General features: G+C 42.2%; 1 protein-coding gene across 6 annotated transcripts in view; it reads right to left on the bottom strand.

Moving 5' to 3' along the window:
• Positions 1-17,973, bottom strand: part of SEL1L2 (SEL1L2 adaptor subunit of SYVN1 ubiquitin ligase) — a 149,119-nt gene that overhangs the window by 25,071 nt on the left and 106,075 nt on the right. For 4 of the 6 annotated variants that reach the window (XM_055105075.1, XM_055105079.1, XM_055105078.1 and 1 more), the window contains exons 6-12: positions 16,621-16,674; positions 16,104-16,163; positions 15,931-16,012; positions 14,447-14,601; positions 13,507-13,563; positions 5,997-6,065; positions 4,522-4,599 (exon numbers count right to left, since the gene is read on the bottom strand). In XM_055105075.1, the coding sequence (XP_054961050.1) occupies positions 4,522-4,599; positions 5,997-6,065; positions 13,507-13,563; positions 14,447-14,601; positions 15,931-16,012; positions 16,104-16,163; positions 16,621-16,674 (555 nt within the window). The remainder of the gene's footprint in view (positions 1-4,521; positions 4,600-5,996; positions 6,066-13,506; positions 13,564-14,446; positions 14,602-15,930; positions 16,013-16,103; positions 16,164-16,620; positions 16,675-17,973) is intronic. The other 2 variants (XM_055105077.1, XM_055105076.1) reach the window with 1 other exon arrangement.

The following is a 17,973-nucleotide window of genomic DNA, read 5'->3' on the forward strand; positions in this document are numbered from 1 at the left end:
CTTTCTTTTTTTTTTTTTGAGACGGAGTCTCACTCTGTTGCCCAGGCTGGAGTGCAGTGAGGTGATCTCGGCTCACTGCAACCTCTGCTTCCCTGGTTCAAACTATTCTCCTGCCTCAGCCTCCTGAGTAACTGGGATTACAGGTGCACGCCACCATGCCCAGCTGATTTTTTGTATTTTTAATAGAGATGGGGTTTCATCATGTTGGCCAGGCAGGTCTCAAGCTCCTAGCCTCAAGTGATCCACCCAACTCAGCTTCCCAAAGTGGTGGGATTACAGGCGTGAGACACCGCACCCTGCCGACCAACTGACTTTGATTCAGCAGATCTGTAGGTATGTTTTACAGGTTCCTAGTATTTCTGCAGGAACTTACGTTCTAATAAAAAGCTCTCCAAATTTCTTCTTACCACCTACATTTAGTTATTGTAGATGCAGCCGGAGTAACCCTCAGTAACACAGGAATAGCACATAAATAGAGAAGGCATATTTCAAAAGTGGTTTCAAGACTCCAAATTTTGAGCCTATCATATGAAATGATCTGCTATTGTAAGGGTTCTTAAGGACAGTCCATCTGTATTTAAAACAGGTGGTATAACTCTGCTCTCTTCTTCCCTCTTCTCTCCTGGCTATATCTCCTGTGGTTCTGGGAGTCTTGAGTTGCTCTGCTCTGGAAGTAGTAAGGATCAGTGTGATGGATGTGGCAAAGTCTAGTGAGTCTGTCTTCTTCTAATTAGCCTTGTTTAGATGTCATCTTGAATTGTAGTTCCTATAATCCCCATGCATCATGGGAGAGACCTGGTGGGAGGTAATTGAATCATGGGGGCGGTTACCCCCGTGCTGCTGTTCTTGTGATAGTGAGTGAGTTCTCATGCGATCTGATGGCTTTATAAGGGGCTTTTCCCTCTTTTGCTCGGCACTTCTCCTTGCTGCCGCCATGTGAAGAAGGACGTGGTTGCTTTCCCTTCTGCCATGATTGTACATTTTCTGAGGCCTCCCCAGCAATGCTGAACTGTGAGCCAATTAAATCTCTTTCCTTTATAAATTACCCAGTCTTGGGTATGTCTTTATTAGCAATGTGAGAACGGACTAATACAGAAGGGAAGGAAACAGATATGAAAGGAGGGAAGGAAGAAGGGAGAGAGAAAGGAGAAATGTTAGAATAGCAGGGACAAATTACTTTCTCCTCTAAGGGAGTCCCTGGGATCCCAGGGACTCAGTGAATCACCCATCACTGTTTAAGGCCCAGCGTACCTATTTAGAACTTGTCAGGCAAAGAGTGGCCAGTTCAGACACCTGCAGGAACCATGCCGGTGATATAAGAAATAAAATATGCCAGGTAGTGGAGACAGTGGTGCAGATGGAGACACGTGGAGTCCCTGCCCTGTGTGAAGGCAGCAGCAGCTCTCGGTTCCTCTGCTCCAGCTGGTTGGTGCCACATGGAATGGCAGTCCTGTTTCATCAGCATTTGCCATTTTCTTTTTTCTTTTTTTTTTTTTTTGAGACAGACTCTTGCTCTATCACCCATGCTGGAGTGCTGTGGAGTGATCTCAGCTCACTGCAACCTTTGCCTTCTGGGTTTAAGTGAGTTTCATGCCTCAGCCTCCCAAGTAGCTGGGATTACAGGCATGCACCCCCATGCCTGGCTAATTTTGTACTTTCTGTAGACACGGGGTTTCACCATGTTGACCAGGCTGGTCTCGAACTCCTGACCTCAAGTGATCCACCAGCCTCAGCCTCCCAAAGTGCTGGGATTTACAGGTGTGAGCCACCATGCCTAGCTAGCTTTTGCCATTTTCAAGAAAAGCTAGATGTTTAGATTTGGATGTGAATTTTACTCATTTATTTTTATTTATTTATTTATTTATTTTTTGAGACAGAGTCTTGCTCTGTTGCCAGGCTGGAGTGCAGTGGCATGATCTCAGCTCACTACAACCTCTTCCTCCCGGGTTTAAGTGATTCTCCTGCCTCAGCCTCCTGAGTAGCTGGGACTATAGGCATGTGCCACCATGCCCAGCTAATTTTTGTATTTTTAGTAGAGATGGGGTTTCACCATGTTGGCCAGGATGGTCTCGATCTCTTGACCTGGTGATCCGCCTGCCTCAGCCTCCCAAAGTGTTGGGATTACAGGCGTGATCCACCATGCCTGGCCAGTTTACTGATTTTTAAAACACTTTCTGGGCCAGAAAAACCATATGTATAGCCAAACCCTGCAGTATACACCTGCTGTTTTAGGGTGTCATGCTCTTGCTTAGGTTAACTGACATGAAGCCAGGGAGCAGATAGGCATTTCTTTGGCAAATATTTAATAAACCCCTGCCCTGGACCCCTTTATTTAATAACCCCCTGGCAGGACCTTTGCCCTCCTCTAGTTGAGGACACATGGCCTTTGGACAGGAGGGGAGAAGCCACAGGTAGGAAGCAGTTAAATCCCAGCAGCAGGAGTGAACGCAGGGTAAGTTCAGAACAGGAAAGAGATCATGTGAGCCAGCAAGGGCAGGGGCAGCTCTGTGGATGGAGGGAGGATTGGGCTCCGCTCTGGGGATAAGTAGGACTTAGAATAAGAGAGTCTGGGAAGGGGAGGCAGATGACAAAAGTATGGAGATGGGGACAGGCCTGACATGCTCAGGGCGCAAGAGAGAACTGGAGGAATGTGGTCCAACATGGGCACAATGTCACATACAGTCACTGTGCTTGTTTCTAAGTAAATAAGACAAAAGATGTTGTAAAATGTGTAGCTCTGTGTCATGGTATTGATATCATTTAAAAACAAATTTAGAAAGCAGTTTTTAAAAAAGTAGTAAGAGTGAGAAATCTAATAAATTGTTCAGGCGCTGATCAAGAAGTATGTGGCCATCTCCACCTAATGCCATTTAGAATAATTACCTTAATTGTAAGTTCAGATTTCCTTTGTAAAGGAAAGTAGCTCGGGTTCAGCGCACCGGAGACCCAGATCACTGCTGGTTGGTTCCACAACCCTGAATAGCTTGGAATCTGAGTTAATTTACATTCCCATCTCCCTGGCATTATTCTTATGGGCTGACAAATCAGTGTTATTTGCCAGATGATAAGAGATTTTCCTTGTTACTCCTTTTCAGTCTGCTCTTCCTTGTCATCCTAATCTAATGGTACTTCAGATAACTGCCTTTCTGAGCAACAATTCCATATAAATTACAAAGGAGAGGAGCAGAGTACTAGCCTTCTCAGTAATTTACACCACAATAGCAGCAGCTCCGAGGTGCTAGTCACTTATAAATAGGCTCCTAAAGCAGTGTGTGGGTTTTTAAAAACTGAGAACAGTTGAAATGATTCCTGGTTTGAGCACATCTTTACTGCCAGTGTTCCAGTATGCAACTGTAAGACAACAAAATGCTTCCTACTGTGCAGGGTTAGAAAGTTTACCAAGGCCATTCGCCAAGACCAGGCCGATGGGTGTGGGATGAGGGCATTTTTTATGCATGAAAGGGATTCAAAGGAGTCTACTAAGTCTTATCTGACAGATACCAGCCTCACGGACCCCAGGAGCAGAGGCAAAGACTTCGATGCAGGAGGCATATTATACCATTTCGATCGTCCCTCATACAGCTAATTCATTCTGTCTGGGATGTGCTTCGAAGTTCACTCCACTTTACTGGCCCCAGACTGCAAAAGATAAAAGCGCCCTTGCTGTGTGCCAGGCACTGCTTTAAGTACTTCACAATATGAAGCACAGCCTTGTGAGCAGCTGGGACTACAGGTATGTGCCAGCACGCCAGGCTAATTTTTGTATCTTTTGTAGAAATGGGGTTTCACCATGTTGCCCAGGCTGGTCTCAAACTCCTGAGCTCAAGCAATCTGCCTGTTTCAGCCTCCCAAAGTGTTGGGATTACAAGCGTGAGCCACTGTGCCTGGCAGGCAAATATTCTTAAATTCCCATTTTACAGATGGGGAAATTGAGGCACAGAGGCTAAGTAACTTGCCCTTGTTCACACAGCTAGTCAGTTTTAGGGCTGCCATTCAAGCCAGGGATTCTGTCTCCAGATCCCTATTCTCAGTCGCCTTGCCCTGGCCTCCTCCCTGACAAGCTCCCGCCTGGGCCAGAGGAAGCTCTGGCCTTTGGATGAGATGAGACTGGAGAAAACTGGACATTCCTAGGATGTCTTTGTCTTGAACTTCCTGCAGCTATTGATTGGATTTTCCCTTCCTCTGTCCTCATCTCTTTTGTTTCCTGTTCCTAAGCTAGATGGCCTCATCTACTGCATAAGGGAGAGGGGAAAGCTGAACTTCTGTCTGGCTGAACTTCTGTCTGGCCGCCTCCTGGCCTCTGCTAGGGCAGCACAAGCCACTGCCATTTTTCATTTTCCAAGAAGGCAAGTTGTAGCTTCCCTTACTCCCATCACCAGTATTATACTTCTCCAGGACACAAAACTCCTTACAGGCCCATTATCTGGGCTTGGGACTTCGAAGTCAATTCTTTGGCACCAGTCTGCGTGTAATAAAAGCAATTTGTGTGTATGTGTTTACAACAGTGCATTGAGGACATACCTTACTGGCTGCCATGGAAAAGTACTTGAAGGCAGTAGTGTTATTTTGCGGCACGGCAGCATTCCCCTCTAAATACATCTAGGAAGAAAAATGAAAAGAGGATAGAAAAAACAAAATAATTTGAGAGTAATGCAAATATTTTAAAATGAAATAGAGGTAACAGTGGTACAACATATTGAATGTAGTAAATGCCACTGTAAATGCCACTGAATTGTATAGAGTGGTCAATTTTGTGTTATTTACATATTTACATTTTACCTCAATTTAAAACAAGAAAAAGTAAGAGTACCATTTATTACAGACTTCTGGAGTGACCCTGCCTGAGGGCAAAGAAATGGACCCTGTTTGTGTTTTCTCTCTCTCTCTCTTTTTTTTTTTTTTTGCATCTACATTTACTGTATGTTGCACTTAGGAAGCAGGACATTCGTCCCTATGGTTACTAATGCAAATCGGCTGCAGGGAGCCAAGGGTGGCACACAGGGGAGTGAATAGTCTTTGAAGGAGACAGAAGAACATGCCTTTCCACAGGAACCCTCCACCAGGCTACTCTGCAGCCACAGGAGGCCTCTCATCAGAGGTGGCATAAGGATAGCTCTGGTCAGCCTGGACCTGATTCACACTCCAGCAGTAGAGGAGAGAAGGGCCTGATTGGGCTGAGACCTGTACCGGTCTCCAGCGCTCAACCAACCTGGATCTCCTCTTACATATTGGGGAGCAGGGTGGTCATAGGCTCATAGCTACGCTCAGAGGAGGAGCCCTGGGCCAGGTGCACATTTTTATTTCATTTTTTATTTTTGGAGACGGAGTCTCCCTCTGTTGCCCAGGCTGGAGAGCAGTGGCGTGATCTCAGCTCACTGCACCCTCTGCCTCCCAGGTTCAAGTGATTCTCCTGCCTCAGCCTCCCAAGTAGCTGGGATTACAGGCACCCGCCACCACACCTAGCTAATTTTTGTAGTTTTAGTAGAGATGGGGGTTTCACCATGTTGGCCAGGCTGGTCTTGAACTCTTGACCTCAAACAATCCACCTGCCTCAGCCTCCCAAAGTGCTGGGATTACAGGCGTGAGCCACCGTGCCTGGCCAAGGTGCCCTTTTAAGGCTGCTTTTGGTGCCCCAGATAAAGGCTGCTGTTATATGGGGCTTCTTCCCAAACTGTCACCTCAAGAATATCACCCTCGGGTTGCAGCCAGATGTCCCACTTAGCCGCTTCCGTGAAAGAGGCCTGCTGCCCTGTCCCTCTACAATGGGTTCAATGAGCTGGTATCATTAATTTGTTAGATTTTTAATTTTTAAATTTAAATTTTAATTATTTTGAGATGAGGGTCTTGCCGTGTTGCCCAGGCTGGTCGCCTGTGCTCAATGATCTTTCCACCTCAACTTCCCAAGTAGCTGGGACAACAGGCACACGCTGCTATGCCCAGTTTAATTTCTTAGGTTTTTAATAAATGAAAACAATGAATCAAGATGAAGCATGTACCTTTCCTATAAATGCCATGGCATTTGCACTCCCGGCCTTTGCTGCCTTTAAGAAGTAGTGTAATGCTTTCTGGAGAGAAAAGGAACAGTGTTATTGCTAGTCACAAAATAAATCCTTCAAAACAGCTTTTTGAACCAAACTTTATTCAATATGCATTCAAAAAATATCTATGGTGCTTGCCACTGAGCTTAAAAAAAATCTGTGAAATGCCCATTTTGTTCAAGGCACTATTCCAACCAAATGCATTTTCAACCATAACCTGAGGAGTGGGAGAGTGTCTATATCTCTTTCTTACATATAATTTTATAACATGAGGACTTGCTTCTTACATTTGGAAAGCCACGATGGGAATGTAGCTTTGTAGGGTGAGATGAATCCCAGCTGTGAAGCTAAATAGTCCATTATTTTGAAAAGCAGCCTTCTCTGTTGACACTGTGTACTTAATGAGGTTTTACTGTGGTTGGCAGAATTGGATACACAGTATCCTAATGTTTGTAGGCAGAGTAAGACCAGACACACTTGGCCGGCTGCTGAGATCAGGTCTTTATGCAGAAGTGAGCTTTGAGACAATTCCTTCTGACTCAAATTGAAGGAGGCCAGTAAAGCCTCTGATTTTGTCTAGGTCGTTACATTAAATGAAGCACTCTGTCTAGAACACATAAGGGCTGACCTTGTCCCTTGCTGCCACACTCCCTAGGCCTCATCTCGACCTTCCGGAAAGCCCCTCCTCGGAAACGATGTAGAGCAATAAAAGAAATCAGCCTCAAGAATGTGGTATGAAACCGCTCTTTTTTTTTTTTTTCGAGATGGAGTCTCACTCTGTCGCCCAGGCTGGAGTGCAGTGGCACGATCTCGGCTCACTGCAACCTCCATCTTCTGGGTTCAAGTGATTCTCCTGCCTCAGCCTTCTGAGTAGCTGGGATTACAGGCGCCCCCCCCGCCCACAATGCCCGGCTATGAAGCCACTTTTAAAGTGTCTTGTTAGGATACGACCTTTCTGCTCTTTAAAAAGTCTTGATCAGGTTGATGTGCAAAGACGTTCCTTCTCAAAGAGAAGAGAATGTTTAAGGAAGAACTGCTGGTCGTTATTTTACATGGAAGTTTGCTGTAGGAATGTTGCTAACTTCTTTGTGGGCATAAGTACAAATGCTGCCACAGTTAAACCTCATGGCGTCATGCATCCATTCATCCATCCAGCTCTTCCAATCTTCATTTACCCTTTCAAAAACTTGACTGAAGCCTGCTATATATAGGATAGTATGTTACGTATTATAGATGATTCATAGATAAACAGAAACATGATTCCTACATTTGCTCCCTAGCAATGTTCCTGAGAAAGAAAATATATATAAACAGCAGTGAGATAGTAGGTAATAGGTGGTATAAAAGAAACTCCGTAAAGAATTAGAAGGGAATAGAATAAAAGACATTGTATCCAGTTCTCCTATAAGTTTTTGCAAACTTTTTCTTACCTAATCTTCACAATAGCACCATCAGAGGGTATTATTAATATCTGATCTTATTACCAACATGTCAGAGTCATGCTGTTAGTACTGCAGATCAATAAGCAGCTCACCACTCTGTCTCCACAGTATACAGAGGAGGGCTAAAATGATCGAGGCCTCATGAAAGATGGTGACAAGTCACCAGTACAGAGGCTAGGGGAAGAACCTGAGCAAACGAATGGGGATGGGAGTGGCCAAGATGTGTTCAGAAAATAGTGATTACTTCGGCGTGGCTGAAATAGAACATCCAAAAGCTAAGACTTGCAAAAATAAGATGGCGCCATTACTATAAACAATCTTGAAGACTAAGCTAAGGATTTTATTTTTTTAATTAAAAAAAATTTTTTTGAGACAGAGTCTTGCTCTGTCACCCAGGCTGGAGTGAAGTGGTATGATCTTGGTTCACTGCAACCTCCACCTCCTGGGTTCAAGCGATTCTCCTGCCTCGGCTTCCTGAGTAGGTGGGACTACAGGTGCGCGACCACCACAACTGGCTCATTTTTGTATTTTTAGTAGAGATGGGGTTTTGCCATGTTTGCCAGGCTGATCTTGAACTCCTGACCTCAGGTGATCCTCCCATTTCGACCTCCCATAGTGCTGGGATTACAGGTGTGAGCCATCACACCTAGACGTAAGGATTTTATTTTATTTTATTTTAAAAAATAGAAAATAGAAGCCACTGAAGATCTATAAATGTTAGGGAATCCTGAAGATAAAATGCCTGGAATCATCCAAGTGTCAGCTGGAGAGGAGAAAGTTATAGCAATGTACAAGTTACTAAATGAGAGAACACTAATATCAAAAATAAAAGTATATCTCATGAATCTCTCTACTGAGCCATGACCAAAATATGTCCCCAGGTAACTGTGTAAATTACACAAATCACATTATCTCCTGGGCTTGGTTTCCTTATTCAGATTCTCCTCCTCTGTGATCTCACGGCACCTCATCCTGTCCGTATTGTGGCATTCATCCATTGATTTCATTATTGACTTATTTTGTCTCCTCCAATGTTGAATCCTCTGTACTTAGCATAGTGTGGGCTATATGTTAGGCACCAGGAAATGTTTCAGAAATGAATAAATGTATGAATGTCTATCCATCTGTAAAACAAGGCAGCTGGACTTTAATCTTTATAGGCTCTTCTAGCTCTAGTATTATGATTCTGTAAAATCATTTTCAAAGTCCAGTTTAGTAATTTGGCTCTCAAATATCTTGTAATAGAGACTTCTGAAAAAAGTTTCATTCTGGGAAATCAGTGAAATTTTAAAAGAAAGTAACTTGTTCTCCTGAAGCAAATATAAATCCTGGAGTTTTCCCCACCCTTAAATATAATGATTTGATAAAGACCTAAAGGAATTGAGACTCTGTCTCACACACTGCTCCACTGTCATGGCTTACTTAGTATTTCATTCCCTTTTTTTTTTTCTCATTTTTAAATTTACATGTCCTTAATACTATTGCTTCGACTATATAAACCTTTATTAAACACCACGTGAAACTACCACCAAGCAAGCTACCTTGATGGATATACACGAGCCAACCTGAGTTCTTGCTCTCGAAGAGTTAAGATCAAGTATTCATCCATCCATCCATCCATCCATCCATCCATCCATCCTTCCTTCAAATATTAACTGAGCACCCAACATCATATTTCACTGATTCTAAGATGTACATCTCCTCCCACCTCACTTCCATCAGGACATATTATAATATATATTGGTAAGTTTTCTTTTTTTCTTCCTCAGAACATAAAATACTTGTGTGTCTTACAATTGGTGGTGTCTTAGTATGAAATATAGTACGCCCCAGGTATTACACTAAGTAAGTAAAGTTTTATTATTTGGACCCATATCTCTCTTTTTAAAAAATGATCATGATTTTTCATTGGCTCTAAGAAAATCTGTAGTTTAACCAGTTTGTAACATTTCCCCTAGAATGAAATGCCAAGAAAATGTACTGTTCTAAAAACATTTATGAATATATATGTATTTTCTTTTTGAGATGGAGTCTCACTCTGTCGCCAGGCTGGAGGGCAGTTGCGCAATCTCAGCTCACTGTTACCTCTGCCTCCCAGATTCAAGCGATTCTCCTGCCTCAGCCTCCTGAGTGGCTGGGACTACAGGCGTGCACCACCATGCCCAGCTAATTTTTGTATTTTTAGTAGAGACGGGGTTTCACCATGTTGGCCAAGATGGTCTCAATCTCTTGACCTCATGATCTGCCCGCCTCAGCTTCCCAAAGTACTGGGATTGCAGGCGTGAGCCACCGTGCCTGGCCTGAATACTTCTTTTATCTCTTGCTCTGTAGAACATCCTGAGAAAAGATGGTATTAGCTCTTTTTCTAAATTTTTAAATGGGTGGTAGGATAGACAAAGCAGTTGCCCTTACAAATTTGATATTATTCCTCTGCTAGGTTTAATTTAATTACACTTTATCCATTTTAATAATATTCACCCAAACATCTCGCTTTCCTAATCCAATTTATTCTGAGCCTTCATATATTTAGAAATGCAAATAAAATTAAAATCTATGTGTAGAAAATTCAAGATAATGTAATCGAGAATTGCATATACAATATTTTTCACTAATTAAGAATTTGGTCAGGGAGAGGGTAAAAATGTTTTCTGTGATGACAACTCATGAGAGAGATTAGTTCAACCAAACAGTGAGGAAGGAAAAGAAAGGCAAGCTAGTCATTTCCAGGTATCTTGAAATTTAATTTTCTGAGCAGTGGACTGGAGCATCATATTTAAAGAGAGACTTATACTAATAATTCTCTTTGGTGGACTGAAATATTAGCATACTGGCTCAAGTGGTGGTCTTCAGGCTGAGGACTATAGTTAAAAATAAGGTATTGTATATTTCAAAATAACTAGAAGAGAGGATTTTGAATGTTCTCACCCCAAAGAAATGACAAGTATTTGTGGTGATGGATTTGCAAATTACCCTGGTTTGATCATTACATAATGTATACACTACATTTGCATACATATGTATATATTACATAATGAATTTATTATGTAATGATCAAAACATCACATTGTATCCCATAAATATGTACAATTATTAGGAGTCAATTAAAAAAGAAAATAAAAAGAAAAGAAAAGAAAACATTATCCTGTCTGACGAGGAGAGACTTGGAAAGATGAGAAGCGAGGTATGAAAAGAGCTGCAGTAATAGCCTTTTGGAAACTGGATTTATCTTTGTATCTTCCCTCTCCCTTATGTATCTCCCCTGCCATTCCAAGTTGATTCTGGAGCAGCTACACTATGGTATGTTGCAAGAATGACCACAGTACTTTGCAGCTCTGCCCATTGAGAGGAGAAGCCCATTTCCCTACCCCTCCAAGTTTGCTGGCCTTGTGATTTGCTTCGGCCAAAAGAATGTGGCAGAAGTGACTTGTCGGTTCTGAGCTCAAGCCTCAAGAGACTTCTGCTCTGGTGTTCTTAGAACTTTGACTGCCATGTGGAAAGCTTGGGCCAGTTGGCTAGAGCATGAGACCACATGGAGAGGGGCCCCAGTCATTCTCGCAGTCACAGATGAAGCCATCATAAACCAGCCAGCTCTAGCTAATGTTCCAGCTAACTGCAGATGCATGAGCAAGCCCAGCTAAGATTAGCTGAGCCTGGCCCAGATCAGAATTGCTCAGCTGAGGCTAACCAAAATTGCTGACCTGCCAAAATCATGAATTAAATAAATGGTTATTATTGAAAACCACCTAAGTTTGGGACTGTTTTTTTAAAATGCAGACAAAGATAACTGATAGATAAGTCAATCTGTCTTAAAGTTTGAGATTTCAACTGGAGTTCTCCATTCAAGTTCAGGGTCATTAGGCTGAGGGGAGAAGAAAGGACCAGCCTGTGCTTACCCGCAAAGAGTACCCGAACCACAAGGATGGCTCTGGAATTAAACTCACCTTCTTGGGGATATGTGGAAGCAGGAGGCCCAACCCACTATCAGGAAGAGCTAAAGGAAACTGAGAGATCATGTCATTTCTTCTTCTTGCTTTATAAATGAGGGAACAGATTTTAGAGGCTGTTTTTTGTTTTGGCCTGGGTCAAATAAAGTTTAATGGAAAGAGCTCAGGTTTTGATTTCTGAAGGCCTGAGTTCAAATTCTGCTCCTTAAACAATCTTACTTCCCAGCTGTGAGCCTTGAAGCAATTTACTTTATGTCTCCAGGCTCTGCTTCTCATTTGTAAAACAGATGTAATAAAACCTCGTGAATGAGCCCACAGGCGATCCTGGCTGGGCTCCTGGGTGACACTCAGCTGCCTGGCTGCTACACAACAGCTCTGGGATCCTGCAACAGCAGCCCTGGGATTGCACTTCGTCCTCACCTGGAGGCAGCTGCAGCTGCCATCTGGTGACAACAGTGGCTGGAGCTGACTGAAGTACCAACTTAGTGGGATTTTATTGCACTGTACAAAGATTGGTTTGTCTTCCCTACAGCTGAAGCTAGGATGCCCTCACATCCAAATTTCATGTTTATGGAAAATGAGGACATCTTCCTAGTTACACATTCTACGATTAACATGAGAAACTCATTGCAGGCTGAAATCTGACAGAGTAAAATTATGAATCCAGATATTTCCATCTAAGAAGCTAGAACTTTGGTTATGATTAAGATGAAAGAAAATCTATGGATCTTCAACCGAGCCGTCTTGGGGTGCGTATGCTTATTTAAATTCCTACCTATTTTATCACATTTTATGAAATGACTTCGACATTTACCTGATGTTTACTGGATCTCATATAAAATACAAATTATAGTACCAAAGACACATCCATAAAATAACACAAAATGAAATGCAAAGTAGTAACAGATTACTTTTTTAGGTAATAGCCTTATAAAGTTGTTGTTTCTATCACTTAGCCATTGGGACTATGTTGAAATAGGCTATATGTTCCTTTGAGACAAGGAGCATGTGGCTCCTATAAATGAAAAGAGCAGCAAAATCATCTTTAAAAAAAAAAAATCCAGTTACTTCCCAGGTATGTGGTGATGTAGGGCCTTGAAACCACTATCAAAATCTAAGCAAGAACTCATCCCATGACCCTGGCATCTTACAGAGGAGGATCCTGTGTAGGTCAAGGTGAAGTTCATTTGTTCATTTGCTTTTTTCTTCGCTACACATTTGAATGGTTAATTAACTTATTTTTTTTATTTTTTTTTATTTTTAGAGGGAGTCTCGCTCTGTCGCCCAGACTGTAGTGCAGTGGCATGATCTGGGCTCACTGCAACCTGTGCCTCCCAGGTGCAAGTGATTCTCCTGCCTCAGCTTCCCGAGTAGCTGAGATTACAGGCACGTGCCACCACGCCCGGCTAATTTTTTGTAATTTTAGTAGAGATGGGGTTTCACCGTGTTCGCCAGGATGGACTCAATATCCTGATCTCGTGATCCGCCTGCCTCAGCCTCCCAAAGTGCTGGGATTACAGGCATGAGCCACCGTACCTGGCCGGTTAATTAACCTTTTAACCTCACTGGGATAAGGTAAGGTTAAGCAAAATGATTGAAAGGAGCTTTGCAAATGTATAAGGATGTTTAATATATTTTTAATTATATTAAAAGCAATCTGTCTTCTGATCTAGCCAAATGGGGATGAAGTTGCCTCTCAGACTCCTTAACGGTGATCCCCAGGTGGACTCTGCAGCTGGCCTTGGGTGCAGGCCGGCAGGTGGGGATATTCTCTCTCCTAATCCCAGCCCGAAGTGCGTGTGAGTGGGCAGAACTAGGTTCTGTTGGAACATGGATACCCCCCTGCCTCGATTGCTCCTCAGAAGTCCCTTCCCCTTTGTTCTTGAAGGCAGGTGGGTAAGTGCTCCCTCTGGAGAACTTAGTTCTTCCTAAGAAGCTGGGAAGCATAGCTGACCAAGGAAGCATCAGTGGGTTTTCTGAGCAACTCTTCCACCTCTCCCTCCCCCTGCTTTCACTTCCCTGCCAGCCTCCCTCACCACTACCTTCCCCACCCCATTTGACTGGATCTTGAGATTGACTTACGTAGTAATCCTGATCTAGACCTTTCCTGCCAATTAGATGTAATTGTCCAAGAGAGACCTAGGAATGATGAGTTTGGAAATGATTTTAGCAGCAGTATTACTTTAAATAAAGAAAACATTTATGTGGTGATTTTACTTTAGTATGTTGATTGTTGGACACGTTTGAAATGTCCTGAAAAAATCAGGGAAACATTCCAGACTATATCATTTATTGGGTAATTGGTTGCTGCTGGACATATGGCTTCCTTAGTGGCTGGAAGCTGGTCTTCTGGGGTACAGAAACACCCAGGCACATAAAGCTAGGGGCCTTAGCTCTTGGCTCTCAAAGATCATGCAAGTACTGTCCCATTCCCAAAAACAGAACCTTTCTGGATTGCCGTAGTTTATTCATACTAAAACCAACATTGGGGTCAGGCGCAGCGGCTCACGCCTATAATCCCAGCACTTTGGGAGGCCGAGATGGGCAGATCACGAGGTCAGGAGATCGAGACCATCCTGGCTAACATGGTGAAACCCTGTCTCTACTAAAAATACAAAAAATTAGCCAGGCGTGGTGGTGGTGGGCACCTGTAGTCCCAGCTACTTGGGAGGCTGAAGCAGGAGAATGGTGTGAACTCGGGAGGCAGAGCTTGCAGTGAGCCGAGATTGTGCCACTGCACTCCAGCCCGGGCAACAGAGTGAGACTCCAACTCAAAAAAAAAAAATTAATTTTTAAGGAAGAAATGCAAAAAAGTTGCTATTATTATGGCAACTAGTTCTCCAGTGGGCTACAGGAACTGTAAGTAGCAGGGAACAAAACAGGAGTAGGGTGAGAGAGGAGGGCGGGTCTCCCCCCATTCCTATTTAGGATGGGGCATTGTTCATCCCTCCAGGACTCAGAAAGAATTAAGCCCCTTGTAATTTTCATGTTCTAAAAACTCAATCTCATCTGTATACATTACTTGTATCTGAACATCTCCTCTTTCTGCCAAAAATTTATAGTATTGGTATATGTCCCAATCCAAAATCTCACTGTTAGAACTCAGATTTTCAGGTCTTTCCGTTAGTCTCACTTTTTCCACTGGAACACCTTCACTTTTTTCAAATGTGTCAGCAACTGTGAATAAAAACAAGCCAGAGAATAGCTAGAAAACAGAGGCTGCAAGAGATAACAGTCAATTTAGTGAAAACACCGTTAGCTTATTATCTTAAATTGTGCAGAAATCTGTTCAACTAATAGAGACAGAAGACCCATGAAAAATAGAAATTTTCAGATTTTTGGCCAGGTGCGGTTGCTCATGTCTGTAATCCCAGCACTTTGGGAGGCAGAGGCGGGCAAATCACTTGAGGTTAGGAGTTTGAGACCTGCCTGGCCAACATGGTGAAACCCCGTCTCTACTAAAAATACAAAAATTAGCCAGGTATGGTGGTGCACACCTGTAATCCCAGATACCTGGGAAGCTGAGGCATGAGAATCACTTGAACCCAGGAGGCAGAGGCTGCAGTGAGCTGAGATCGAGCCACTGTGCTCCAACATGGATGACAGAGGGATACTCTGTCTCAAAAAAAAAAAAAAAAAGTGCAATTTTTGTTTATTGGGTTCTCTAGTTCTTCTTTGCAACATATACAAGTATGGTATCAACTTATATCAGACTCTACTGAAGATCTTGACCAAAAAGACTCAAGGAAAGGGGATATTTTAGGAGCAGATAACTCATTCCATTCATAATTTTTTTCTGGGACTAAGACTATAATATAGGAATAATCACTGCTCTTTAATTACTTCCTATGGATAGTCTGAAAATAAATATAAAGATAGATATGCTTGAATACACCTAACAAAGTGTGCAGTTTGAAATATATATAGTAATTCCAATTTCATTAAACACATGAAATCATCTTCTTATATACAGCATCTTAAATTCAAAACTAGTTTTTTTCCTCCTTCTTTCTTTTCTCAGATCCTAATAGTGCCAAAGATGTGTGCTTAGACATTATTCTGATTACATTTAGACTAATGGTTGCTTGAATTGTTCTCATATGTGGTGACAGATACCTCCAATGTATACCTTACATTCATTCCTTTAGGAATTTTTGGCAGTCATCCCATATTCTGAATGTTATATTTAGGGAAACTGCTTAATATTTATCGGTGCTACATTCAAATTCTCAGTAAGGAAAGAACATCACAAAGGCAAGTAAAACAGAATTGTTTGGGGATACATATTAACAAAAATAAAAAATGAGTATAATCTTTTAAAACCATTTGGAAAGTAACTATTAAGGAAACAGAAACTGTATTATATTAAAAGAATTGTATTATAACATATTCAAAATGTACACTTTTGATATTTTCATAAGTTTATATCAATTGAACTGTTATTGATTTATTTTTCTAATTCCTTGGCAACTGTTTATTTTAAAATAAATTATGTGGATTACTTACTATAATCTGCCACTTTCTTGTAATAACTTAGGGCAACTTCACAATTCTGTAGAACATTGATTCCCGACAAATATCTGTACCCCTAAAACACAGACAGATGCATTCTTAATATTCAAGACAATGCTGTATTTATGGCATACAAATTTGGTTCCAAGAATATTTTGTTTACAAACCAAAATCATCTGGGACATCATGTTTCCTCCAGCACTTCCAAAGGTGTAATATATCAGTGCCTAAAGTAAAAACAAACAAACAAAAAACCCCCCAAACCAGGTTGGCCATTTAAATTTGAAACTCAAACCAAGTATTCCATTTTTATTCCTAGCTCCACAATGACCCATTGAGTTACTCCAAAATAAATTTCAAATTTCACTCTCCTTTGTAAAGATGTTTGCCGTTTATTAGGGGTTAACTAATCTCTGGAGTCTGTGATAAGGGCATTGTATAAGATATTTCATTTAATCATCATAATTTCCTTATGAAGCAGATATTATCTATCTTCAATAAAGAGGCTGACTCATGAGGCTTTAAGAAACTTATGGCATAAGAACACTAAATTTCTTTGACTATTAAGTTGGTGCTTTCAACTACTACACTAGAGTGAGCCCCTTTACTTAATGAGTAGATTTTATTCAATGTCCCTTTTAGAGAAATCAATTTTGTTCCAGAATAAAACAGAATGATCTTTACCTTAGCTTGATCATATTCCATTCCTATTCCATAAGAAGACAAAAATCCTAATGCCTAAAGCACAAAAGAAGAAACAAAATTTAATAAATCAATTTATTTCCTAATTATCTATATGGATAAGGGATATCTTAAATGTCTGCTTCATAATAATTTGCATTGTTAATTTCTTTCTTTCTCTTTTTTTTTTTTTTTTTTTTGAGACAGAGTCTCACTCTGTCACCCAGGCTGAAGTGCAGTGGCGAGATCTCGGCTCACTGCAATCTCTGCCTCCAGGGTTCAAGTGATTCTCCTGCCTCAGTCTCTCGAGTAGCTGGGACTACAGGCTCCAGCCACCACGCCCTGCTATTTTTTTTTTTTTGTATTTTTAGTAGAGATGGGGCTTCACCCTGTTGGCCAGGATGGTCTTGATCTCCTGACCTCGTGATCTACCCGCCTCGGCCTCCCAAAGTGTTGGGATTACAGGCGTGAGCCACTGCTCCCGGCCTCTTTCTTTTCTTTTCTTTTCTTTTTTTTTTGAGACGAAGTTTCAGTCTTGTTGCCCAGGCTGGAGTGCAATGGTGCAGTCTCAGCCCACTGCAACCTCCACCTCCTGGGTTCAAGTGATTTTTCCTGCCTCAGCTGCCCAAGTAGCTGGAATTACAGGTGCCCACCACCACACTGGCTAATCTTTGTATTTTTAGTAGAGATGGGGTTTCACCATGTTGGCCAGGCTGTTCTCAACTGACCAGATGGGGTTTCATCTAAGGCCAGGCTGACCTCAAGTGATCCACCTGCCTCGGCCTCCCAAAGTGCTGGGATTACAGGCGTGAGCCACCACGCCTGGCCATTGTTAATTTATTTTTTATACTATAACAGCACCCTTTTACATTTTTATTAAGGCTGCAGGAATTTGGGAAAGCTCACAATAGTGGGAGGTTTGTGTAATATACGTGAATATAGGCTAATTCTTACTGTGCTTTAGTATAAATTATAGCAATAAAACCAAGGACCCTTATATACTTTCCTTTCTTGGAAACGAAATATTTTTCCTTCAATATTTAAAACATTTAGGCTGGGCGCGGTGGCTCACGCCTGTATTCCCAGCACTTTGGGAGGCCGAGGTGGGTGGATCACGAGGTCAGGAGATTGAGACCATCCTGGCTAACACGGTGAAACCCTGTCTCTACTAAAAATACAAAAAATTAGCTGGGCGTGGTAGCGGGGGCCTGTAGTCCCAGCTGCTCGGGAGGCTGAGGCAGGAGAATGGTGTGAACCCGGGAGGCGGAGCTTGCAGTGCACCAAGATCGTGCCACTGCACTCCAGCCTGGGTGACAGAGTGAGACTCCGTCTCAAAAAAAACAAAAAACAAAAAAA

The sequence above is a fragment of the Pan paniscus genome, chromosome 21, assembly GCF_029289425.2.
Source record: "Pan paniscus chromosome 21, NHGRI_mPanPan1-v2.0_pri, whole genome shotgun sequence".
NCBI lineage: Eukaryota > Metazoa > Chordata > Mammalia > Primates > Hominidae > Pan > Pan paniscus.